This window comes from Melozone crissalis, unplaced genomic scaffold (genome assembly GCF_028551555.1).
Source record: "Melozone crissalis strain CALT ecotype California unplaced genomic scaffold, PUWL_Pcris_2 ptg000014l_1, whole genome shotgun sequence".
NCBI lineage: Eukaryota > Metazoa > Chordata > Aves > Passeriformes > Passerellidae > Melozone > Melozone crissalis.
This window is the reverse complement of record NW_026535792.1, coordinates 591,913-618,073: the sequence shown is the minus strand read 5'-3', so window position 1 is coordinate 618,073 and position 26,161 is coordinate 591,913. Positions and strand designations below refer to the sequence as shown.

The 26,161-nt window shown below is 59.9% G+C and overlaps 1 protein-coding gene across 3 annotated transcripts in view; it reads left to right on the top strand.

Moving 5' to 3' along the window:
• Window positions 1-857: 857 nt before the first annotated feature.
• Window positions 858-26,161, top strand: part of FRMD5 (FERM domain containing 5) — a 57,184-nt gene continuing 31,880 nt past the window's right edge. For all 3 annotated transcript variants that reach the window (XM_054272931.1, XM_054272930.1, XM_054272929.1), the window contains exon 1: window positions 858-1,009. In XM_054272931.1, coding sequence (XP_054128906.1) covers window positions 908-1,009 — 102 coding nt within the window. In that variant the 5' untranslated portion in view covers window positions 858-907. The remainder of the gene's footprint in view (window positions 1,010-26,161) is intronic.

Sequence of the window (26,161 nt, the reverse complement as noted above, 5' to 3'; positions counted from 1 at the left end):
TATTGACTGCCCCAGCACAGCTCCAGCTGCATCCCATCAGCACTGATGGCTCTTGGAGTCCATTTTGTCCAAAAGCCAGAGATTTAAAGGTTCCCTTCCACGACAAATGAGCACCAAGGGACAAGCTCACGTCCTGGGGGCCGCGTTGGCACTTTGGCTGGCCCTGCTGGAAGGACCAGGGCAGCTGCCAGCCCTCCAAGGGGATTCCAACCGAGTAATGGAATTGGGCTCTGACAAGAGAGCTGGGCACGGGTTGGTCCTTTGGCAGGGACCGGCTGGGTCACGCCCAGTCCCCTGCTGTCCTTGGGGAGCCCCTGGGGCAGCCCCCGCCCCTCTGCCCGGGGCTCTGGGTGGCGGGTACCCCCTGCCCCATGCCCGACCCCGCTGGCCATCGCGGCAATGCTCGGTGCCACCGAACTGGGGGCGCCCCGCTCTGTCCCTTCCCGCTGCCCCGCGGCGGGGGAGCCCCTCGGTGGGCGCCGGGCTGCGGGCAGAGGTGCGGCGGAGCCCCGGGTGCCGGTGCCCGCGGTGCCGCCCCCGGTGCCGCGTTCCCCCCGCGCGGGGCTCCGGCGGAGGCGGCGGGGCCGTGCCGCCCGTGCCGCATTGGTTTGCGGCGGAGCCCGTCACGGCCGCCGCGCCGAGATTGGCCCCGCAGCGGCGCCGGCGACCCCCGGGCCCGGCCTGCTCCGCCCGCCGAGCGCCGCGGCCCGGGCAGGGCAGGGCACGGGCACCGCGCTCCGCTCGCTCCGCTCCGCTCCCTCCGCGCCGCCCGCAGCGGGGGCCGGGCCGGGCCGGGCCGAGCCGGGCGGGGGGCGCGGCCGCAGCCCCGCCCCGCGCCGCCCCGCGCCGCCCCGCAGCGCGATGTGAGCCCGGGCTGGCAGCGCCCGCCGCCCCGCGCCCCGGGAAGATGCTGAGCAGGTGGATGAGTGGCAGCAGCAGGAACCTGGACCGCGAGTACAACTGCACCGTGCGGCTGCTGGACGACAGCGAGTACACCTGCACCATCCAGGTCAGCCCCCGGCGCCGGCGCCGCCGCCGCGCCCGCGCTGCCCCCGCAGCCGCCGCCGCCGCCGGCCCCGGCAGACAAAAGGAGCGGAGCGGAGCGGCGGGGGCGGCCGGTGCTGCCCCGCGCCGCCAACAAAGGCGCCCCCCCGCTCCCGCCGCCCGCCTCCCCCCGGCCCTCGGCGGCCACCGGAGCCGCGGCTGCCGGCGGCGGGAGAGCCCCGGGGCTGAGCCCCAACGCCCGCGACCCCCCGGCCGCGGACGGGTGCGGGGATGGCGCGGAGAGCCCGCTGCCCCCGGCGCGGGGATGCCCGCAGCACCGGAGCGGAGCGGGGCAGGGACAGCCCGGCACGGCCGCCCCGGGGCCGGGGAGCCGCGGCCGTGCCCGCCGAGCCGCTCGGGGCGAGCCCTCCGTGCCGGGCGCGGGGGCTGCGCGCAGCGCGGGGAGGACGTGGGTGCCGAGCGGAGTACGGGGGATGCAGCGGGGCAGGGATGCAGCGGGGCACGGATGCAGCGGGGCACGGATGCTGCGGGGCACGGATGCTGCGGGGTGCTGCTGCCAGGGACAGACCCTGTCGGCCCCGCCGCGGCCGGGGGCCCGCTCTGCCTCCCCCGTTAGCGCCCGGCTCGCCGTGATGAGCGCTCGGGTTTTGTAATCGTCCGGAGCGGCGGGGACGGGCGCGCATCCGCGCCCCCTGCGCCCCCGTACCGGGAGGGACCGGGACCGGGACAAGGACCGGGAGCCGTGGTCGGGGCCGTCGCCCCTCAGCCCGTGTCCCTGCGCTGCCAGGGCTGCGAGGGATTTGTGTCGTATTGCTGAAAACTAGGGAAACGCGCTCCCGGGCTCCGCTGGAGCGAGTCCGGTACCGGGACCGTGTGACCGGGGGCTGAGAGAGGCGTCCCTGGCTCCGGCTGCTCCTGCGCTCCGTTCCTGCCGTCAGCATCATCCTCGCAAGGGAGCTCTCGAAAACCTGTGCGGAGCCTCACGCGCGGGGATCGCTGCTGGAGGCGGCTGGCCCCGGCCCAGCCCGTGGGCGATGGAAAATTCGGGGCAGAGTTTTGAGTAAAGGTGACTCAACACGTCAATAGCAACGGCTCCCCCCGCCCAGCCTCGGGGGCCCCCAGCCCTCCCCGGCCTGCGATGCCAAGGAGGGGCGAACAGCCTTTCATTTCCAGGCGCAAACCCGCTCCTGGTGATAATGCCAAAGGACGGTTTCCAAGGGTGCTGCAGGCTATGGCAGGCACCGTCATTTTGGCTTAAGGAGCCTGAAATCGATAAATAGGGTGATTTGTGCAAATACCACTGAAGAATGGTGGTAGTGCTGCCGGTCCCCGATCACCTCCCCCACCGAGGTTGTAAAGTGTGACCCAGTAAACGGCTGGAGCAGCAGCCCAGTTTATTTTGCATAAGCCAAACTAATTCGTCTCTCAGAGGTTGTTTTTAATACTAATTTAACGGGGAACTGTAGTTTGGGAGAGAAAGTGTGGGCAGAGCAGTTCAGAAAAATCTGGATTTTTTGCCCTTAAGACAATTTGACAAGGTGTCGTCATTTCGCATGTCAGGTTTTTTTAAGGAGAAAATATGACTCGGTCCCATATTCCGGTTTATTTTACGTGCAGCATAGTAAACAGGGATTCCTGGCATTTAGCATGCGCGACCTGAGGGATGGAGAATTTGCTCCTGCTACCCCGACAAGCAAGGTTACCCCACTTAAATGTTTGCTCTCGCTCGCTTTCATGCTGCCTTATGAGCCAAGTATTTATAGTCCATGCGAAATTAGGGAGAACATAGCAGGAATGTGTAATGTCTCGCAAGTGAGGAGCCGTCACCGCGCAGGCTGCGAGCGATGAATGAGTTTTGAAGGTCATTCCCTCACGAGCGCGGAGATCTCACATCTCGCCCAGATCCACGGTGTCTCCTCACCCCGGCTGGTTCTGCGCCTGTTGGATGTAATTTATGTCTTTCTATTTCTGCTGGGATCCGGGGAGCCTGGCCGGAGCGGCGCTCGGCAGTGCCGGGTGCGTCTGGGGCTGAAGTTTGTGCCTGTGCCTGGTTCTGCTGCTGTGCCCGAGTGTCCTCCTGGCAGCAGGGATGGAGAGGGCTCGCTGCCCTCCTGGAGCCTGGCCTGGCTGCTGGGGAGGAGGGAGCAGCGCTGGAGGCAGGGCTGCTTTTTGAGAAGGTTTATTTACATTTCTGATAATGGCACCGGTTAAATCTGTCATGAAATTAACCTCTGGCTGTGCCTGATGAAGGTGTGTGAGTAGGGGTTTGCTGCTGCCAGATAATACCTGAGCACTCTGCTTCTAAATAAAGCCTTTTTTTATTTGATTTTCCAAGGTTTGCTTTGTTCATATTCCCATGCAGAACGAGCAGCTCATTGTCTGAGCTGGGATGAATCCTTCCTCTTTTTTTCCCCCGAATTTTCACTCCTGAACAGCCCATCCAAGCAGGCAGAGGAGCCTGGAGGACTCATCCCTGGGGCTGTTGGGGGGACAGAGGTGCCGTGGGCACAGTGACCGGGGTGCAGTGGGTTGGGATAGCAGGGTTGGCACCTCCATGAACCTTTTGTCATGAGGTTTTTTGGTGAATTTCAGTATTTGCTGGTTTGGGGAAGCTGCTGTCACAGCGTCTGTCAGGGTTGGTCCGTGTCTGCCAGCAGCAGGGCTGGGCCCTCAGGGACTCACAGCAGCTGCCTGAGCAGGGACATGTTGGGCTCCTGGCTGGGAAGAGCTGATGTTTGGCAGTGCCACAGGCCACCAGGCCCCTCCTCAGGCAACAGAGGCGGTGGTTTGTGCGTGGGGCCCATCAGGTGTGGGAAGGGAGCGATGCCACCTCTGCCCCATCCCCTGGCAGGCGCTGGCTGCCACCTGTGGGCGTGGGCACCTGGTCACGGGTGTCGCTGTCCCCAGACGTGTCCCCAAGGACAGGGGGCTCCCAGAGAGGGGCAGCCATTCCTGAAGGCGTCTGGCTGGTCTCCGTGGTGAGGGGCCGGCGTGGCCGAGTGTTTAATTGGAGTTTCACCCCTCGTGCTCCGTGGTGCAGGCTGCTGGCCAGGCTCCTCGGCGTGAAAAGGGCTCTGAGACACCCAGCAAGGCTGCGGTTTGCTGTCAGTGACTTGCTTGTCTGAGGAAATGTTTTAAATTCTTCGCTGTGGTGTCAGTGGTGGCATAAAAGGCTCGAAATAATTAATGATTTGCCGTTGCTCGATGCATCAAGCGTTTTCCTGAAAAGACAGTGGTGTTTTGTTTCAAACCCCAGTAGAACGACAGGAACGTGGAGATGTGAGAAAATAAATACATGGTTTCTTAGATGCAGAATGTAAGAACTTTCTTGCCCGAGACTGGGAAGAAATGAAAGCGAGCTCCTGGCTGCACTGTGGGACAAACCCCCTGCTCGCCACTTGGAGCACGGAGTTCTTTGGGAGCCCTGACAGGATCATTAATATCAGGCAGCAGCACAAAGGGGAGCTGGGGCTTTGTGGCAGTGAAGGTTATTTGTTCATTATCTTTTTATCTGCTGAGAGTTTCCAATTGCCTTTCCCGGGAACTGGGTTAGGAGACCGCAGCTTCTGCAGGGGCGGCTCCGCCCGGAGCCCCGAGCGCAGGGGGACAGCTGGGGGCACAGGGCCACCCCCGGCAGTGCCACAGCCAGGGCTCTGCGCCCAGCTCTGCTGTCTGTCTGTCTGTCCCACAGCCCTCCCTTTGCTCCAGCCCGAGTGCGGGGACAGGGACCGGGGCCAAAGCCACTGACAGAAATGCGGCGTGTGGTGGGCTGGGGGTCCTGGCTTGGGGATCCCTGGCTGGGGGTCCCGGGATGAGGGTCCCAGGCTCAGAGTCCTGGACTGAAGGTCCTGGGCTGAGGGTCCCAAGCCGAGAGTCCCAAGCTGAGAGTCCCAAGATGAGGGTCCTGGGTTGGGGGTCCTGGGTTAGGAATCCCTGGCTGGGGGTCCCAGGCTGGGGGTCCTGGGCTGAGGGCCCCGGGATGAGGGTCCCAGGCTGAGGGTCCCTGGCTGGGGGTCCCTGGCTGGGGGTCCCCAGCTGAGGGCCAGCACCAGGCCGGGCTCTCCGAGCATCCCCTGCTCTCGTGGTCCTCCAGAGCCCCCGAGCAGCCCCAGCACAGAGCAGGGAGGGACCCCCAGGCTGGGGCAGCGGGCACAGGGTGCTCCGGCCTGCGGGTCCCAGGGAGGCTGAAGGCGTCAGCACAGCGTTGCTGCAGGCTGCTCAAAGCCATGTTTTTATTCATGGCCTTTCATAGGAAGTGTGTTTGCAGCAGAAAGCCGTCGCTGTGGCTCAGCTGTGGCTCTGTGAGCGGTGCTGGCGGGGCAGCTCCTTCGCCCCTGGCTCCAGCATTTGCATACACTCGGTTTTGTAGGCTCAGAGGGAACTGCCTGAAATGCACAATGAGTTTGAAGGGAAAGCAGCAGTCAAAGAAGCATTTCATCTCCTTTTCCTCTTCAATTTATGTCCAAAAGATGCAGAAGGCAGCTGAGGAAAACATCCACTAAATGTCCACTGAAAATGGGGGACAACATTCCCCCACAATTCAGTGGGAGCAAAGCCCCAAGTTGTTTTGCAAACCCGTGGAAAACATTTCTATTGCTGCTCTTTCCCTGTGAGCCGAAATGTCTGTTTTCTGTTCACTTTTCATACCTGTTTTACAACGTTGCCTGCTGTGAACCCGCCGGCTATTCCCCTCTCAGGAGCCAATTTCCTGACAGAACTACTTTGCTTATCGCTTTCCCGTGGAAGATGCTGAAGGCAAATATAGACACAGAGGCAGATAGAGATGTAGACGTCCACACGCGCGCTCGTGCACACACACAGAGGTGCCATCGCAGAGGGGTGCGCGGCACAGCACCGGCAAAAAGGGATTTGCTCCTTCTGCCGTGTCAGGATTAGGTAACGTGCGGCAGGAGGCTTTTGCTGAGGCGTCTGGGGAATGCTGCGAGTGCCGTGAGCAGCCCGCTTATTTCTGATTTTTGAGTCAGCCTGGGAGCCCGGCGGGGCCGTGGCCGCGGGGACGGCGTTGGCAGTGCCAGGACTCACTCCGTGCTCGGTGTGCCCTGCACAGCCCGGGGGCACCGGCAGCCCCTGAGAGCCCTCTGTGGCCTGGCACAGCGCTGGGGCCTCCGAGCTGGCTGCTCTGGGGCGTGTGTGGGGTGCACAGGGACGGTGTGGGGACGAGACCCTCCCGAGGTGCCGCCAGGGTGGGGGGCAGGCCCTGCTGGAGGTGCCCCCAGCCTGTGGAAACTCCTCCCCAGCCCATGCAGGGGTGGGGTCCCTGCAGGGTGGGCGGCATCACAGGGTCCTGGAGTGCTGTGGGCAGGGAGGGACCCCAAATCCCATCAGTGCCACCCCTGCCGTGGCAGGGACACCTCAACTGTCCCCAGCCCCAGTGTCCAGCCTGGCCTGGGCACTGCAGGGATCCAGGGGCAGCTGCTCTGGGCACCTGTGCCAGGGTTTCCCCCTTGGCTCTAGGGGTAGCTCCTTGATGGGCCCTTGGTGTTCCAGGATGGCTTGTGCTCTTTTTTGTCTCGAGTCCTGTGCCACTGAGAACACCGGCAAGAAGCCAGACCAGGGTTTGCTGTGGGGAAGTGCTGGGGTTTATTTGCCATCCGTTTTGTGAGAGCAGACAATCCCTCCTTAGCCTGGGGTCAGGCTGGGGACTGTGGCAGAGCCTTGGATGCTGCCACTGCCATCAGCCACTTGTTAGTGGGCAGAAAACCCAATTATTGTTTGGTTAGAGCAAGCTCTGGACTTGTTTCTGCAAATAAGAAGGTTTCAGGTCAAATTCTTCTCTTTGAAATGTTTCCAGGGTAAATGATCCCAGCAGTAGGGGAGCATTGATGCTGTGGAATTGCTGTGAGGCTGGTGTGTCCCCAGTGAGTGTCTGCAGGGACTGTGGCCCTTGCACAGCACGGGAGATGGCAGCAGGTTCTGATGGACACTGCGGCTGCCCTGGGCCACAGTTTGTCATGCCAGGGCTGGGGGTGACTGCAAGGCATCACTCAATCCCAGAATCATTAAATGCTTTGGGTTGGAAGGGACCTGAAAGCTCATCTTGTTCCAAGCCCTTGCCATGGGCTGGGACACCTTCCACTAGAGCAGGTGGCTCCAAAGGTGGGGCTAAATGCCCTCCTCTGACAGGATCAGAAATTACTGAGTTTTGGCTATTCCTACTTCAGAACTCAGGAAAATAAATCCTATCCTGATTTGTGGCCTCTCCCCTTGTACTGCCATCAGCGTTGCACCCACTGTGGCATTTGGTCCCTCCGTAAAATCTGATTTATGTGGCACCTTTGTCACCACAAGAGGCATTTCCCTTGTGCTCAGCCCACGCCAGCAGAGCTGTGCCAGCTGCTGCCCAGCCCCAGCAGAAAGGCAGACACACTGTCTGGTCACAGAGGCAGGAATCCGCTCTGGAGCGTTTCTGGGGCTGCCACCAGAGGCAGGAACACACAGTGCAGCGTTCCTGGGGTCACAGGGACAGGAACACACAGTGCAGCGTTCCTGGGGCTGTCACCATAGGCAGGAGCACACAGTGCAGCGTTCCTGGGGCTGTCACCATAGGCAGGAGCACACAGTGCAGCGTTTCTGGGGCTGCCACCAGAGGCAGGAACACACAGTGCAGCGTTTCTGGGGTCAGCAGAGGCAGGAACACACAGTGCAGCGTTTCTGGGGTCACAGATGCAGGAACACACAGTGCAGCGTTTCTGGGGTCACAGAGGCAGGAGCACACAGTGCAGCGTTTCTGGGGTCACAGGGACAGGAGCACACAGTGCAGCGTTTCTGGGGTCACAGGGACAGGAGCACACCGTGCAGCGTTTCTGGGGTCACAGAGGCAGGAGCACACCGTGCAGCGTTTCTGGGGTCACAGGGACAGGAGCACACAGTGCAGCGTTTCTGGGGTCACAGAGGCAGGAGCACACAGTGCAGCGTTTCCGGGGTCACAGATGCAGGAGCACACCGTGCAGCGCTCCTGGGCTGCCAGGCAGCAGCAGCAGCAGCACCTGGGGCTGGGCAGGCTCCGTGCCCAGGGCAGGAGCAGCAGGAGCAGCTCGGCCCTGCAGAGCCCCGTGCTGCCACAGCCTCTCTGCTCCGTGAGGAAGAGGAGCGTGAAGGGCAGCGGGCTGGGAGCACGCGAGCTCCGCGAGGGAACGTGTTCACTGGGGCTCAGGGACACCAAGTGTGTGTGTCACCGTGCTGGGCTGGGCACTGAGCAGGGACGGGCACAGGGAACGTCCCCACCGAGCTCCGTCAGCGTGTGCAGCACGGGCACTACTGGCAGACAGAAATAAAAACTGAAAATGCGATGAAACCGCATGAAATGTGTCACCCAGCAGCGTGTGTGCCCGCATGGTGTGTGTCAGGGTGCCAGGGGGTGCTGGGGCAGCAGCCAGGGGAGCAGTGCTGGCAGAGATGTGCCAGCTCTTCTGCCCACATCCTGCAGACCAGCTCCCTCATCTTCACAAAATAAATCATTTGTAAGGGTGTTTCCTTCCAGAGGGCAGGGATAGGTGAGATATTGGGCAGGAATTGTTCCCTGGGAGGGTGGGCAGGCCCTGGCACAGGTGCCCAGAGCAGCTGTGGTGCCCCTGGATCCCTGGCAGTGCCCAAGGCCAGGCTGGGCATTGGGGTTGGACAGTGGGAGGTGTCCCTGCCATGGCAGGGGTGGCACTGGATGGCCATTAAGGATCCCTTCAGACCCAAACCATTCTGGGATTTGATAATTCTGTTTGCAAACAATGCCTGCTCCTGGGAGTTTGATGTTGTCCCAGGCAGGGGTGGGAATGGGCTTCAGGTGATGATGGAGAAAACTCTTTATTCTCTAAGCAAAACTCTTAATTCTCTAAGCAAAACCAGGGCTTCTGTAGTGTGGAGGAATGACCCAATGGGATCCTGGGGATCAGCTGGGCGTTTTGTCCCTCCTGCATTGTCCTTTTAAAGCTGCAGGCCCTGCTCTGCCCTTAATTACACTTGGGCATTAATTACCCTCCAAGCACCTTCACAGGTTGTCTTTGTCTGCAGAAGTGACTTGGCAGCTGAAGTTTCAGCAGGAACTCGGTTAATTGTGCACACAGAGAATATGAGATGTGCCTCCTCCAGCCCGTTACCTGGGAGGGGCTGGGGGTGCAAGCCAGGAAAATCTGATTTTGCTCATTGCAGGCAGCGGCTGTGGCGGCCGATGCCCATCAGAGCCGCGGCAGGGCTGGGTTTGTGTAAGCCCAGGCTGGGGCAGGGCAGTGCCCAGACCACGGGGTCGGCTCTGCGCGTCCGTCCCTGCGTGCTCCCAGTGCTCCTTACGGAAGCCAGGCAGGGTTTGTGCTCCCAGGCCTCTGGGCCTGGCCAGGGAAGTGGCTGTGAATGGAAACAGCTCCTCTGCAGCCTGCAAACCTCCCTGTTCTTTGTCATGAGCCTCGTGTTGGGACCATGGAGAGGTTGGGGAGCTCCTCCTGGGGAGGTGCAGGCACTGCTGGCTCTACCCTGATGGTTTTATCAGGATCATTTTGCCATGATAATTTTACCATCCTTCCTTTGGCTGTTTGAGCTGGGAGCCTCCCTCCGTTCCCCCAGTCCCACCACAGCCAAGCCAAGGCTGGGTCACATTCTCCTGTCCTGGCAGCGCCAGGTCTCTGCACTGGGCAGCTCACTGGAAACTCAAGGTTTGCACATGTTTTAATCTTTATTTTAATCTTACACATATTTCAATCACATATTTTAATCTGTCCTACCTCATAAAGCACACGAGCCCTGGGCTGCTGAGCCGGGACAAGCCCTTGGGCTGGCTCAGGGGGATGCAGGTGGGCCTGGCAGGTGCTGGTGTCTCACCACACAGTCCAGGTGGTTTTTCTCCACGGTGATTAACAGCAGCTTGCACAGCCAGCAAGGCCCCAGCTCGTTAAAGTGTGATGTCAGGATCTGATCAATGCTGCAGCCCAAAATAGAGTATTTTGGCTGCATAAAGTCTGTTGCCAAAGACGTTAATTATGGTGGCATATCTGTCACATCGATGAGGGACTTGTGTTTTTCAGAGGGTTTACAGTGGCTGTTTTGTGCTGGCTCTCACCCTGGAACACAGGCTGGGGTCCCAAAGGAAATATCCATCCAGCTGCCTGTGGGGGATTTTTCTTTAATAAAAAAATGACAGAAATTGAGTCAGCCATTCTGGAGCTGGAAAGAGGCTTTGAGAATACATGGATCAGGTAGCAATTGCAGCCATCCCTTATACACTTAACTCATGGAATGGACAGTGTTTTGGGACTGGGGGGAAAAAAAGCTGGAATCCAATAGACTTATGTTTGGAAAATAATAAATTTGCTGAGCAGGTAGTTTTCACGAATCAATCTAGTTCTCATTAGCCTTGCACTGTACAGTTTGCTGACTAATATTTCTGGCTTGCAAGTAAAAATGGCTTTCCAAAGGCAATGTGGACTGGGAACAGAGTGTTTTTGGGACCTGAAAACCTGCAGCTCCTGGGGCCATTGGAAGGGAAGGGCTGTGGGGGCAGCAGAGGGCATGGGGGTGTGGTGGGCACTGGGGCCATTCCTGCTGTGCCAGCCCGTGCTGCTCCACCTGCACAGGGACACCGGGGCCCCCTGGCACTGTGGCACTGAGCCCTGGCTCTGGTCCTGTCAGAGCTCCCTCCTGCCCTGGCGCTCTCCTGGACCAAGATCCTGCTGAGATCTCGCTGATCCTGGGCTCTTTCTCACCATTAAGGTTCCTCTCCTAACCCCAAGCAGACTTTTCTCCCTGTGGCCATTGTCACTCTGTCCCTCCTTTCTCCCCAGCATTTATTGTCTGTGTGGTCTCAGGCTGGCCCTGTTCCCGTGTGCAGGCTGGTACAAACCCCAAAGCAGCAGGGGACGATTCCCCAGCCTGTCGAGACTCCTGGAGCACACGATGGGGCTTTTGTCTGCCCGAGATTTCTGCTTTGCTGACGGATTTCTGCACTTGCAGGCATGAGCACACTCCTCCACGGAGCCCCAGCTCCACACCTGGGCTCCGTTCTGGGCACGAGCAAGGTGCCCATACAAAACGGATCCAATGAGGCAATAATGGAGCTGTGCCATCCCCGGGGTGTGCTCTGGGGGTGCTGGGGTCCCACAGGAGCTGTTCCCATCCCCATTCCCATCCCCATCCCCAGGCTGTGCTCCGGGGTCCAGCAGAGGAATTCCAGCCCTCTGGCTGCTGCACTCTTCCAGGTGAGCAGCCTGGCAGCGCAGGAGCCTGGCACGGAGCAGGCCTGGCAGGGCTGAGTGCTTCTGACTCCTTTCAGGTGTGCTCGGGAAAGAAATCCCTCTGATAAACTGCAGAGGCCCCGCCACAGCACTTCTCTAAGTGCTGCAATTACCCTGGTCTTTATTTGGGCACCCAGGGAGCCACAGGGATTGGCATCCTGGCCAAGGGAAGGGCCGAGGGGCACTGGAGCTTGCACAGCGCTGGAACAGACTCACTCAGCCCCTTCAAATATTTATGGCCTTGCAATCCATCCACATTTCCAGCGTGTTTGACATCCTCCTGCTCTGCTCCTGCTGCTGGGGAGGCTCTGGGGGCGTCTGCCCGGCCATGGGGGGATCAGGGGCTATGGGGAGCACGTTTATGGCTGGGATTTGGGAAGGATCCATGGGATCTGTTCCTGGAGAGCCCCTTGGTGCGAGCAGGGGCTCTGCACATCACCCAGGAGCTGCAGCCCAGGGCTGGGATGCAGGATCCCTGTGGATGCAGGGGTCACCCCGTGCTTGCCCACACAGCTGCAATTGTGGCAGGATGCCCCAGAGGCACCGCTGGACCTGGGGCCGGGCCGGCAGGGGTGTCCCACCCGCTCAGAACAGACAGGAACTGGTTTTTTAGCCAAAAAAAGTCATTTATAGCAAGCCCGTTGCCTTCCTGCCGGAGGGACAGCTCTTGTCAATCTGCCCCGTTTTGCTCTGAGGGATAAAAATAGAGGCCGATTCCAGGCAGCACCGCACATCCTGCGGCCCTAATGAGCTCTTAAGGTAATTACCTCTGGTGGGAAGGGCTGGAGAGGGCGTGCTGGGCTGGCGGCTGAGAAACGGCTCTGTGCCCTGGCAAAGGGCTGAGGGGCACCTGAGAAACGGCTCTGTGCCCTGGCAAAGGGCTGAGGGACCCCTGAGAAACGGCTCTGTGCACCCTCCTTGGTGCCCATCCTCAGCCCATCCTCTCCTTGGTGCCCATCCTCTGCCCATCCTCTGCCCACCCTGTGCCCACCCTCTCCCTGGTGCTGGGGGCTGCTGGGGCAGGCTGCACCCACCTTTTCCCCCCGAGGCTTTGCCCTCTGTGGGTCCATAAATACTCTCTGGGAGCACTGCGTTGCCTCCCCGCTCCGTAAATCAATTTGCCCTGTTGCAGAATATCCAGGGTTTGTATGGAATAGGTAAATTGCATCTTCTGCTGTTCCATCTTCCTAACGAACTCGATATTATCTTAAGAATATAAACCAGGAGAGCGCTTTTGTCCGGCTCGATTTGCCTTTGTGCAGCAAAGGGCTGATCTCCTGAGCTGGGCCTTTCCCCTCTGATCCCGGGGCTCCTCTTTATCACAGTCTGAAAAGTGTCCCCAAAACTACAGCCAGGTGTGTACCTGCAGCCAGGTGTGTGCACCTGCACCCAGGTGTGTGTGCCTGCAGCCAGATGTGTGTGCCTGCAGCCAGGTGTGTACCTGTACCCAGGTGTGTGTACCAGCACCCACGTGTGTGCCCCTGCAGCCAGGCACCGCTGCTCTCAAGGTGAAGGAAAGGGAAGTTTATTTTCTGACTCCAACGTTTATAGATTTCCAAGAGTGACAGTGGATTGGAGGGTGACAGCGCCACCTCTCCAATGACACTGGACAAACCAACAGCCCATCAAATTTCCCCTCCTCCATAAAAGAATGCAAAACAATGAGTTATTTACTGAAAGCGTGTGAGAAACTTCGCTACAAGACTGTCAACATCAGAAGGGTTAGAAAATCTTAAAGAATCAGGGTGGCAGTTCAATGGCAGTGCCAGGGGTGCAGGTGACGCCAGAGCCTGGTGTCCCTGTGTTGTGGGACCTGGGATCTGCGTTCCCTCTGCCCGTTCCACACGCGGGATCTGTGTTCCCTCTCCACATTCCACACGCGGGATCTGTGTTGCCTCTCCATCCCCTCTGCCCGTTCCACACGCGGGATCCGCGCTGCCCCTGCAGCCACCGGAGCTCCTGGGCGGCTCAGAGTGACAGGGCCGCCTCCTCTGCCACCAGCCCTGCAATTTGTGCCTCTCCGGAGCCTGATGGAGCAAACGCCGCCCTGATGGAGCCGGGGCTCTGCGGGCAGCGCCGGGGATGGGGAGCTCGGCGCTCTCGGTGATGGAGAAGGGACACGGGCACCCAGCACCGCCCTCTGGAGCCCGGTGGAACGGGATGGCATCATTGAGGAGGGGCTGGCACAGCTCGGGAGGCCACGGAAGTGTGACACTCGGGCCCTGCTCTGCTTTCCTGCTCCCCGGGAAAGGCAGCAGCTGGGCATGGATCCCCCTCCGTCTGAGGGGGGACTGGGGGGCACAGCTGGGCATGGATCCCCCTCCGTCTGAGGGGGGACTGGGGGGCACAGCTGGGCATGGATCCCCCTCCGTCTGAGGGGGGACTGGGGGGCACAGCTGGGCATGGATCCCCCTCCGTCTGAGGGGGGACTGGGGGGCACAGCTGGGCATGGATCCCCCTCCGTCTGAGGGGGGACTGGGGGGCACAGCTGGGCATGGATCCCCCTCCGTCTGAGGGGGGACTGGGGGGCACAGCTGGGCATGGATCCCCCTCCGTCTGAGGGGGGACTGGGGGGCACAGCTGGGCATGGATCCCCCTCCGTCTGAGGGGGGACTGGGGGGCACAGCTGCTTTCCGCAGGGCAGGTGGTGATGGGGCAGGGGCACGGACGGAGCCTGTGCCCTGCTCCCGCTGCAGGGCAGCGCCGTGAGGGATTCCTGCAGGGCTCGGGACCCCGAGGGCAGGGCAGGAGCGCCTGGAGCTGCGGGGCTGAGCCCGGAGGGGCTGCCCAGGGCTGGAGCCGGGCTGGGGAGCTGGGGATGCTCACCTGGGGAGGAGCAGCTCAGGGAGAGCCCAGAGCCCTGCCAGGGCCACTCTGGGCAGTTTGAGCCCCGGTCCTGCAGGGCTGCAGCGGGTAGGAAGCGCAGCCGTGCTGCAGTGCATCTCCTGCAGAGCAGCACCCGGGGCTGCAGCTTGGTCAGCAGCAGCGTCTCCTGGTGCAGAGCTGCAGCTCCCAGCAGCTTCCTGGGGGCAACAGGGGCTCTTTTCCAAGCACTGCCACTGGGATGGCCCCGTGGTGGCTGAGGACATCGGCCATCCCCCTCTGAGGCCAGGGATGAGGAACCTCCTCACCTTTATTTCCCTGTCCCATCTGTGTGTGCCTGTAAATCACACTGGTTCTGGTAGGACAAATAACACATCAGAGAGAGAAAATGTGATCAGAGGGTTTATTTGGGGTTAAAATAATCAGAGAATCGTGGAATGGCTGGAGTTGGGAGGGTCCTTGAAGCTCACCCCATCCCACCCCTGCCATGGCAAGGACACCTCCCACCCTCCCACGTTGCTCCAAGCCCTGTCCAGCCTGGCCTGGGATACAAGCAGGGATGGAAGGGGCAGCCACAAACCTGTGCTACAAATCAGTGTGCAGCCACAAACGTGTGCACACAAACCTGTGCTACAAACCAGTGTGCGCACAGACCTGTGCTACAAACCAGTGTGCCCACAGACCTGTGCCGGTTGCACAGCTTTCCCTAGGCCCACAGGTGTCCCGGAGGTTTAATTCCATGTGTGTTCCTGCAGCTCTCCCGGAGCATCCCTTTCCTTTAGCAGGGCTGCACCAATCCCTGGTGAAACCCAGCGGGATGTGAGTAACTGGAACAGACAGGCAGAACCTTTCCTGCATTCAGCTGGAGACAGGGAAACTTGTGCACACACAGGGTGTGATCCCAGGCATGATCCTGGTTACACACAGGGTGTGATCCCTGACAGGATCCCTGTGGCACCCCCAGTGTGATCCCAGACCTGCTCCCCGCGTGTTGCACACCTGGAGCTCCATCCCTGCCCTCTGTGGCTGCCTTCAGAGGGGCAGCATGAGACGAGGAGCTCACACAGCAGCAACTCCTCCATCACCAGCAGCAGCTTGGGTCATTAGGCCTGAAATAGTTTTAATTGGATGCAGGACTCGCAAGAGATTTTTTTGTGCAGTTCCTCATCCACCACCAGCCATGAGAGCAGGGGAGAGGCCCTGCTTGGCTTCAGGTGCCTCTGGATCGTGAGCTGTTGGGTCTGCCTCAGCACCAAACTGGGTTAAAGATGGAGAGATAAATATTTTCTTTGCCTTGGCGTGGATTACCCCCCTGGGAAAGCCCAAAGTGGTTGGTTTAAGTCCTTGACAGGAATTCTGCAGCTCATTGCAGTGACAAGCTGCTGTCACCTGCTCCCCTGGGTGGGGATGTGGGGAGGAGCACCCCCAGCTCCGTGGGTGCTTTGGGGGTCAGAATCCAGTTAATCACTCCGTGTGTCCCCATTAAAAATGAGGTGCTTGTCAGTGCAAATGGATGGTGGGTCTGTGCCCCTCGCCCACACAGGCTTTCCAGGCAATGTGGACAGCAACAGCACATGGGCTCTTCCAAACGAGCCAGGAATTAATCACACTGAGGTGATTCAGTGCAGCCACTGCGCAGAGAGGCGAGCTAAAACATAAACACGAAAAATTCAGATTAAATAGAGAGCCCTGGCATTTGCAGCCCATCCACATGCCCTGGCTGAGGAGAGGCAGGAGGAGGCTGCAGAATTCCTGGGGATTACAGCAGGACAGGGAATTCCTCTGGCCACGGCCTGGCAGGGCTGGGGATGGTTTGCTGCCAGCACAGGAGTAACCAGGGCGTGTTTTAAAATGTGGACAGAAAAGTCCCAGAGGGCACCAGAGATTTAACTGTGTTTGAGGAGGATTCAGGTGCACAAACAGCCCTTGGTATTTGCTCCATGGTCGAACTCCTTGCTGAGTTCGGATGGTGGTTATAGAGCCCTGGAACTGCAGAATCCTCGAATGGTTTGGGTTGGAAGGGATTTAAATCCCACCCAGTGCCACCCCTGCCATGGCAGGGACACCTTCCCCTGTCCCAGGGTGCTCCAAGCTCAGCCCTGGGCACTGCCAGGGATCCAGGGGCAGCCCCAGCTGTGCCAGGGCTGCCCACCCTGCCAGGGCAGGATCCTGGCACAGGCACAGGCACAGGCAATGCCCTGGAAGGTGGAACCGAGGTGCTCTGTGCTGTGTGAGGTTCTGGAGCTGCGCAGGGAGGGAGCCAGGAGTGATTGCAGAGGGGCACAGGGCAGGGGGGCTGCGGGAGCTCAGGAGGGGCAGGAGGGCTGGGCTGGCACAGAGACAGGCTGGAGCTGCTGGCACACGAGCGGGCATGCAGTGCCAGGCTGAGCGTGGCGCCAGCCCCGGCCCTGCCCTCGCTGCCAGGCCCTCTCTGTGGGCGTGTGGCGAGCGGCTTTCGAGGAATCGCTGCCACACCTGCAGGGTCACACCTGCACTGCCACACCTGCAGGGCCACACCTGCAGTGCCACACCTGCACTGCCACACCTGCAGGGCCACACCTGCGCTGCCACACCTGCAGGGCCACACCTGCAGGGTCACACCTGCGCTGCCACACCTGCACTGCCACACCTGCAGTGCCACACCTGCACTGCCACACCTGCACTGCCACACCTGCAGGGCCACACCTGCAGGGCCACACCTGCAGGGCCACACCTGCGCTGCCACACCTGCACTGCCACACCTGCAGGGCCACACCTGCAGGGCCACACCTGCAGGGCCACACCTGCGCTGCCACACCTGCACTGCCACACCTGCAGTGTCACACCTGCACTGCCACACCTGCAGGGCCACACCTGCAGGGCCACACCTGCACTGCCACACCTGCAGTGTCACACCTGCAGGGTCACACCTGCACTGCCACACCTGCACTGCCACACCTGCAGTGTCACACCTGCAGGGCCACACCTGCAGGGCCACACCTGCACTGCCACACCTGCAGGGCCACACCTGCAGTGCCACACCTGCACTGCCACACCTGCAGTGTCACACCTGCACTGCCACACCTGCACTGCCACACCTGCAGTGCCACACCTGCAGTGCCACACCTGCACTGCCACACCTGCAGTGCCACACCTGCACTGCCACACCTGCAGGGCCACACCTGCAGTGCCACACCTGCAGGGCCACACCTGCGCTGCCACACCTGTGATGCCCATACCAAGGACAGGGATATGGGGAACAAGGGACAGTGCCCGGTGTGACAATGGTGCCGTTTGTCCCCAAGAGCCCCAGTGCCCCCACCCAGCCCTGCCAGCCTGCCCTGCCCTCTGGGTGGGCTCTGGCTGTGCTGCTGCATCCCCCAGCCTGCCTGGGCACTGGGGTGTGACGGTGTTCACAGGAGTTCTTGGGCTGGGGAAGAGACGAGCATCTCACTCCATGGTTCAGAATAAATTTATTATCATTAGATTTATTATTTTATGATATATATTACATTAAAGCTATACTAAAAGAGTAGAAGAAAAGGTTTCATCAGAAGGCTGGCTAAGAATAGAATAGCAAAGAATGATCACAAAGGTTTGTGTCTCAGACAGAGTCCAAGCCAGCTGACTGTGATTGGCCATTAATTGCAAACAACCAATCCCAGATGCACCTGCTGTATCCCACAGCAGCAGATAACCATTGTTTGCATTCTGTTCCTGAGGCCTCTCGGCTTCCCAGGAGGAGAAATCCCAAGGAAAGGATTTTCATGAGCGATGTGTGTGCCCCGGGGGGAGCTGGGGTCCCCTGGCATGGGAGCAAGGCCAGTCTCAGGCAGCCGTGCAGCTGCAGAGCTGCTGCTGACGTCGCTGTCCCCGCACCGTGAGCTCAATGCTTAACGAGATGCTTCAATAATTAATGCACGCTGCTCTGGGGCTGAGTGCCTGGGGATGGGCACTGCTGGCACGGGGAGGCAGAGGTTGTTCTGCTCCGGGAGGGACCCCGAGGGGGCACAGAGCCCTGGCAGAGCTCACCGAGGGAGCCAAGGCTGCTCCTCCATGGGAGTGCCCCTCCTTTGCCAGGCCCCCGTGCCATGGAGCCCCTCGAGGGCTGTGCCAGGCCCTGCCCTGCTGCAGGATGAGGGCTGGCACTGCTGGCCAGCTCCCCAGGCTGTTTGTCCCCATGTAAGCCAGACCCCTCGGTGCATTGGGGCCGGGGTTTGCTGTGGGAGCTGTCACCACAGCTGGGCTGGCAGCTGATCCCAGAAACAGGACAAAAACAGGACAAAAACAGGACAAAAACAGGACAAAAACAGCGACCACTTCCAGAAAGTTGCAGATGGGCTGGGGTGGGGAGTGCTGGAGAGAGGAGCTGCTCCCTGCTGGTGTCCAGCTGCAGAGAGCTCCGGGCTCACAGCGCAGCTCCGAGCACAGCCTGCCCTGCCCGGGATGGGCATGGTGGCACCACGGGAGGGGGCACCCCTGGGGGCACAGAATGGCACTTGGGGCAGGGCACAGAATGGCGTTCAGGGCACAGAGGGAATGGGGAACACCACAGGAGTCAGGGAAGAGAAGCTAAAGGGGCTTTGCAAACCAGGACAGCAAAGGGAAATGATGTGGGGAAGGAAAACTGAGGGTCTGGGTTTGCTTCTGGAATGGGGAGGGGGAGAAGGAAAGGGCTGGGAGTGCAGGGTCCCACTCCTGGGGATGAGGGTGGTGAGTGTGTGGAGAAGAAGAAGGAGAAGGAGGAGGAAGCATTCCTGGGTTTGCATGCTGGACCCCTTCCCGTGCCCCGGGATGCTGGACGTGGGCAGACTCTGCTCAGCTGCCAAGCAGCAGTGCCAGCCCCCAGGCCAGGCCGGGCAGCTGCGAGCCCAGATCAGACCAGGAGGGCCCTTCGGCTGCTTTATTTTCCTAGGATTAGGAATCACCATCTTTATTATGAAATACTAACACTTACAAAATAAAAACTCCCAAGGCTGGGCTCCTCCATGCCAATCCCATCGGTGCCAGCGCTCCCGGCTGGCAGCTCCTGCAGAGCCTTATCTCCAGGAGCAATCGTTACACAATCCTCATTCTCATGCTGCAAACGGCTCCTGTGGAACCCGCACTTCAAAGCAGACCCAGAAACAACCAAGTTTCTGTTCAGAATCCAGGATGTTCGGGGAGGATCGGGATTTAGGCTTTGCAAGCTGCTCCGGAGAGCAGGTTGGGCTCCATCCTGAGCATGGCAAGTGTTGTGAGGGGAGAGGAATGTGAAAATCCTTTCGTGACCCAGCAGGTGCAGGGGATTGGCTGGGAGGGAAGGGGAATGGTGTGGAACAAGTGAGCAAAGAGCCTGCATCCTGCTGCCTGGGCAGCGGGGAGGAACTGGGATGGCAGAGCGGGTACTGGAGTGGGATGCTAGATTGGGGTATAGGAATGGGATTCTGGAGGGGGTGCTGAGCAGGATGCTGGATTGAGGTACTGGAGTGGGATTCTGGAGGGGGTGCTGAGCAGGATGCTGTAGTGGGATGCTAGATTGAGATACTGGAGCGGGTACTGGAGCAGGATGCTGGAGTGGGAAGAGTGCTCCCTTTGTGTCTCTCTGCCTGCATTCCTCCCTCCAATGCCCAGAGGGCTCTCCCAGGGCCAGGGAGCCCCACAGCTGTGACCTGTGGGAGGCTGCAGGGTGCAGCGGTGCCGGTGCCAGGGGGAGGCTTTGCCAGGCTGTGCCTCGGGAGGTGTCTCCGTGCCCCAGCGCTCACCCTGCATCACCCTGCTGCAAGGAGCTGCTCCCCCAGTCCGTGCACAGCCTGATTTGGCTCCTTCTCCCGGGAATGAACAGGGAATGAGGCCGTGGCTCGTGACCCTGCTGCCTCCTGAGCTGCTGGGAAGCCGCTGTGGCTCGGCCAGGGTGACCACATCGTTATCCCTGCCGTGCCATCAGCCCTGATGGGAGGGAATGGCTCTGTAGCTTCCCATTAGAGTTGATGGGCATCAGCAGAGTGCCTGGCTGGCACAGGGAAGCTGTGCCTGGCACGGGGAAGCCGTGCCCAGCGCACAGAGGCCGTGCCATGCCGTGCCGTGCCGTGCCATGCCATGCCATGCCGTGCCGTGCCATGCCATGCCGTGCCGTGCCGTGCCGTGCCCTGCCGTGCCGTGCCATGGGGAGCAGGAGCAGGGATAGCCCTGCAGGGACCTGCCACATGTGGGCAGGGTTATCCCCACTGAGGGGGGTGAGGAAGGGACACAGCTTCCCCGAGGTCCCAAAGCTCGTGGGCAGTGGGGCTGCACCAGGCCCTGCAGGAATGGGTCACAGCCATCAGATCCCCACAGTGACCACAACCATTCCAGAATTGTCAAAGCAGCTTTTCATTTTGGGGGATCCGTGATAGAAGAGCCAAGCCCACAGGTCCTGCCAGGCCTGTAATCTTCACGCCAGCATCAGCACCTCAGCTGCTGGATGAACCTTTGTTTCCTGCTTTTCCCTGAGCAGCAGGCAGGGATGCAGTGCAAGCACAAAATACAGCTACCTGCTCTCTTTTCCTCCAAAATTCAGCATTTTTGATGAAGCAGGAGCCCAATCAAGGTCAGCCTTGACTGGTTTTAGCAAAATAATTTCCTTCAGATTTGGATGAGGCTGAGAATTTTGGACTTGCACAGTGGATCCAACATAAGTACTAATGATTTGATGTGTGCTCCCTGGCAGAGAGTGGGCTTAGGTGGGATCCTGGGAAGAAATTGTTCCTTGTGAGGGGGATAAGGCCCTGGCACAGGTGCCCAGAGCAGCTGTGGCTGCCCCTGCATCCCTGGCAGTGTCCAAAGCCTGGCTTTGGATGAGACTTGGAGCAGCCTGGCATGGTGAGAGGTGGGATGGGAGCTCAGGGCTGGGATGAGAGGGGCTTTGAGGCCCCTTCCCACCCAAATCTGTGCTTACTCAGTCTCCATCATTTCTTCTCTCGCTTGCTGAGGCTGGTGAGGTGAGCAGGGGCTGAAGGCATTGTCAGGGTGAGCCTGGCTGTGTTGTTGGCACAGCAGCCCACGCCCAGCAGGGCAGCTCTCCCGGGCACGGCTGCAGACAATGCCCACGGTGTGCCCGCCACAAAGGGGCTCTTCTTGCCCAGAGCACGCCTGGGCACTCGGTTCAGCTCCTCGTCCACCCAGACAGCGGCAGGGCATCCTTCCCTTGGGCTGGAATTCCCTCAGCCGGCTGGGGCTGCTCTGAGCTCACACCCGGGGGTTCAAACCCTCTAAACCCCGCCGGGTGCTGGTGGCTCCCCACACTTCTCTTGGGTGCCCAGCCCGTGTCACGTGTAATGACAGCAATTGACAAAACCTTTCCGTGGTGAAGCCACCGCTGTCACCCTGCTGAGCCCCTGCACAGCCCGGCCCCAGCACCGGGAGCTGGGCTGGTGTCCCACAGCTGCTGCTCCTGCTTGGACATTCCGCTCAGGAGCTCGGCACCGCAGCCTTTGACAGGCTCCATCTTTATGGCTTATTTCATGTTTTGAAAGATTTATTTGAATAAATTGCCAGATGAAACACTGCTTTCAGCTGGCTGACCTGCTGGGCTGCTGTAGCCTCCCAGCAGTGCCATCAGGGAAAATTCCAGCCTCAGAAGTTCTCCCGGTGTAAACGGATTGCCTCGGAGGTGTTTTGATGCAGAGCTGCATTAAGCAGAAAGGGGGTTTAGTGACAGTGCTTGTTGGTTAAAGAACAAAAGAGAACTTCTGTGTGTGTGTTTGAAGGGCCGGGTTGTTTGCCATGGCTGGCGTGGGCTGCTTGGGGATGGGGAGCTGGGAATGCTGAGCAGGGATGGCACTCATGGAAACTGAATGGAAACCAGGGCTGCTGCCTGGCTCCTGCGCTGGGACAGCCACACTGCAGTGTGTCATTGCTGGGATGGGGAGCTGCTCTGAACACGATGAAATTTGACAGAACAAGAGGACGCAGCCTGAGGCTGTGCCAGGGGAGATTGAGGAGGAATTGCTTCCTGGAGAGGGCAGCTCTGCCCTGGCAGAGGGGCAAATCCCAGATTTGGGAGCAGCTGGGCTGCACAGAGGGCGAGTGGCTGCAGAGCTGGGCCTGGCAGCCCCTGCTCCCTGCGGGTGTGGACGGCTGATCCCTCATCCTCAGGGATGCAGCAGCCTCTGGGGTTAAAGCGGCAGCACGCAGTGACCGCAGCTGCAGCTGCAGCTCAGCCAGGACGGGGTGGCAGGGAGTGGGGCAGGGTGAAAGCACCCCCAGATCAGCAGCAGCACAGACCTGAGGATGGTTTCAGCCCAATTCACTCCCTCCCATCTCCCCACACACTGGGGAGGTGCCACGAGCAGCAAATCTGCAGGGAAAAGTGACAAAGGGAAAAGTGACACAGGGAAAATGGACACAGGGAAAATGGACATAGGGAAAACAGACCCAGGGAAAACTGACACCCCATCCAGGAACAGCTTCCTCCTCTGAACAGGGCTGGGCACTGCACAGTGACATTTGTGCTCCTGCCCAAACACTGAAGAGAGGGGCCCTGGCCACTTTCATCCAACAGAATGAGCTCTGGAACAGCCCAGGACCACAACAAGCACCATCCAGTGCTGCTTCTGTGCTCTGACACTCAGAGCTGCCAAAGTGCTGCTGAATCCTCACCTTTGCCTGCGTGGGGCTGTTCTGGGCTCCCAGGCACCTTGGAGCTGCCTGTTCTCATGGCAAATTTCAGCAGCTGTAGTGGCACAGGGATGCTGAGGGGACAAGGGATTGGATTCCCTGGAGCCAGACCTTGCTGGGGAAAGGTTTCCTTCTATGCAGGAAATGAATTTAACAGCACAGCAATAATATCAAGGTGTTTCACAGAATTACGGGATCATTTCTGTGGGAATAGACCTCCAAGATGATTGAGTCCAACCCTCTGTAAGCAGGAAGGTAATTCCAGCCTTTACTCACGTGGCTGTGGCGTTATCCTCGGGGGCACTGGGCAGATTTGTGTGCACACACAGCCATGGCCTGTCATCCATCATCATCATCATCATCCACCTCAGCTGATCCCTCCCAGAGCTCAGCACTGTGCAGCTCCAGGGCAGCGGGCAGTGCCAGGACAGGGCACAGCGGGCAGGCTGGGGGTGCCCATGGTGCGTCCCACCCTGGCAGGGTGAGGAGCGTCCCCGCAGTCACAGCGAGAGCTCCGGGCACAAAGTGGCACAAAGCGGGGCAGAAGGTGTGGTTTCCAGCGCCCCGTTGTTAATAGTTAATCAGGCTGCTGTGCGTTTCAGAGCGTGTGGGCATGGCAGGGAATTGCAAACCACTTAACTCGGAGTCGCGCTTCTGGCGCGGCGCCTCCGAGGAAACGCTCTCCAGGAAAACCTGGAGAGCTCATGGCGGGCACCCCGAGGGCCCGGGATAAACGGGATGCCACTGTCATTAACCGCAGTGCCCAGGACCGGGGCTGTGAAATCCTGGGCATTTGGACAATGGGATCCGTGCCTGATCCGCGGATGCTGCTCGTCCCGTTGCCATGGCAATGGCATCCTCCAGCGATGCTCCAGCTGCTCCTCAGGCCTGGGCTGGGGTTTGCATGTGAGACCATGGGCCTCGGTGCCACAGCCCGTCCTTGTCACAGCGCCCCCGTTCATCCCTGCCTCCTTTCCCACACAGTGGGATCCGGGAGCAGAGCGCCCTGCCCCAAGGCAAACCCATGGAGAGCTGGCTCCAGGGGGAGAATTTACTGCAAATTGCATCCTTTGGCTTTGTTGAGAAATCCGTGTCTGTGGAAATCAGTGGTGGAGAGGGCTGGGTGCCATGGGCCCCCTCCCCAGCTTTTCACCTCTCCCCCTTTGCACAGAAGCCAGGTGTGCCACCACCTGTGCTCATGGAGTCCTGGAATGGTTTGAGCTGGAAGGGACCCTAAAGCTCATCCAGTTCCACGAGGGAGCCTCATGGGGGCAGGGGCACCTTGCGCTGTCCCAGGGTGCTCCAAATCCTGTCCAGCCTGGCCTGGGCACTGCCAGGGAAGGGGCAGTGGGTGACAATGGCAGCTCGCTCAGAGTCTGGTGCAGATCAGGACCCTGAGCCCAGGGCTGGGCACAGGGAGGTATCCCAGGTCCCTGCTGTGCCAGGGACCATGCTGGTGGTGCCCGGGCTCCCGGACCCCTCGCAGGAGCTGGCAGCACTGTGGAGGTGCCCAGGGCTGTGAGCAGAGCTCCTCTCCATGGCACTGCCAGCTGTGGGGTCCACCACCCCCAGGGCAGTTTATTCCGCCACTTAATCGCTCTTGTTGTTAAAAACTGCATCTTGTTCCTGATCCAGGCGCGGCTGCTGCAGCCCCCGGGGCTGGGTCTGCGCTGCCTCTCTTCACTTGATTGAAGAGCCCTTACAGCTGATATTTTCTCTCTGTGAAGGCATTTGGGGACGATGGCCGTGTCACCTCTCACTCTGCTCTCTGAGGGATGAGAGGCTGAGCTCCTGGCGCTCCCTGGCAGGTCTCTGCTCCCAGACCATCCCCATTTCCATCCCATCCCATCCCATCCCATCCCATCCCATCCCATCCCATTATCCCATCCCATCCCCATCCCCATTTCCATCCCATCCCCATCCCATTATCCCATCCCATCCCCATCCTGCAGAATTCCTGACTGCCTGAGCCCTTTGGTGCCCGAGGGAGCTGCCCCGAGCCTGCCTTGAGCCTTGAATCAATCCCCTTTATTACCTGAGTGCCAGAGCTCAGTGTAAAGCACAACCTGGTTGCCATATTTCCTGTGCTGGAGAACAGAGAGGAGCTCACAGACCCAGCTCCTTCAGCACAGCCCACCAAAGATTTACCTTCAAACCATGAGGAGAAAATAGCAATGGGGTAAATTGAATAAATGAGGAGTGAAAAAGGGGGGAGAGCATCGTTGCTGTGGGTGTTTCCACAGCAGAAGGGACCTTAAAGCCCATCTCACCCACCCCTGCCATGGGCAGGGACACCCAGAGCAGGGCTCCAGCCCACCTGGAGCACTTCCCTGGGGCAGGGAGGAGGTGCCCTGGGTGCTGGGGTGCTCCTGCAGTGGGGAAGGAGGTGTCGGAGCTGGGAGCAGCACTGTGGCTCCAGCTGTACCCCGGTGCTGCCGCCCCTGGGCCCCTGCAGGATTTCTCAGCTCTCTGCTCACCCGATGGGGTTTGGCTGGGGAAATCAGTGGAGGTGAAAATTTAAATGCAAACACGAAGCCAGGCTTTGGAGTGAGCAAATTGGGAACCCAAGGCAGTGGAAGAAGGGGAAGAGGCCGTGACATGAAAGAGATTTTGTGGTCAGAAGCAGCTCAGCCAAAAATGAGCTCGTTGTGGTTTTTTGCCTCAGGACAATTAATGGATGGTTAATTCCCCTGTTTTTGTGGGATTTCTGGGTTACTCTGCCCACGCTGCTCCCTCTGAATCTGATTTTGAGGTTTTGATTTTAGCAGGGCTGCCCTGGCAGGTCTGGGCTGGGGCTGTGCCTGGATCCCTGCAGTGTCCCAGGCCAGGCTGGACAGGGAATAGAGCACCTGGGACAGTGGGAGGTGTCCCTGCCATGGCAGGGGTGGCACTGGATGGGCTCCAATGTCCCTTCCACCCAGCCCAAGCCATCCTGTGATTTGGTAATTCTGACATCCCCATTCCCATCCCCATCCCATCCCATCCCACCCCTGGAGCCAAACCCTCCCTCTGGGGCTCCTGCTGCCCAGGCCTGTCCTGCACCTTCCCCCTCCTTTCCCCTGCATCAGGGGCATTTGGGATGGGGGCAGTCAATAATGTCGCTGGTGGGTGCTGCAGGGGCTGAGTTCATCCTTGCAGGCCCCGCTGGAGTCTGAAGGGGCACCATTTCCTCTCAGACGTGTCTCTGTTTCACTCTCGCAGAGGCTGAATAATTCCCTCTGACAGCTTTTTGCTTTTTATAGCAGTAATTAGTCAAAAGGCATCGGCGTGACGAGCGCTGCCCTGGCACTGCTGCTGCGGGCACAGGCTGGGGAGGGCACTGCTGCAGAGCTGGGGCCGGCACGGGCCAGGGGCGGGCTCTGATGCTGAAATGGGCAGACCTCGGCCCTTTTCCCTGCCTAAATTTGCACTCGTGTTCCAAGGCACCTGGAGGGATCTGGGACGGCGGCTGGGGCCGGGCTGCGCATCCAGCCTGCAGTGGC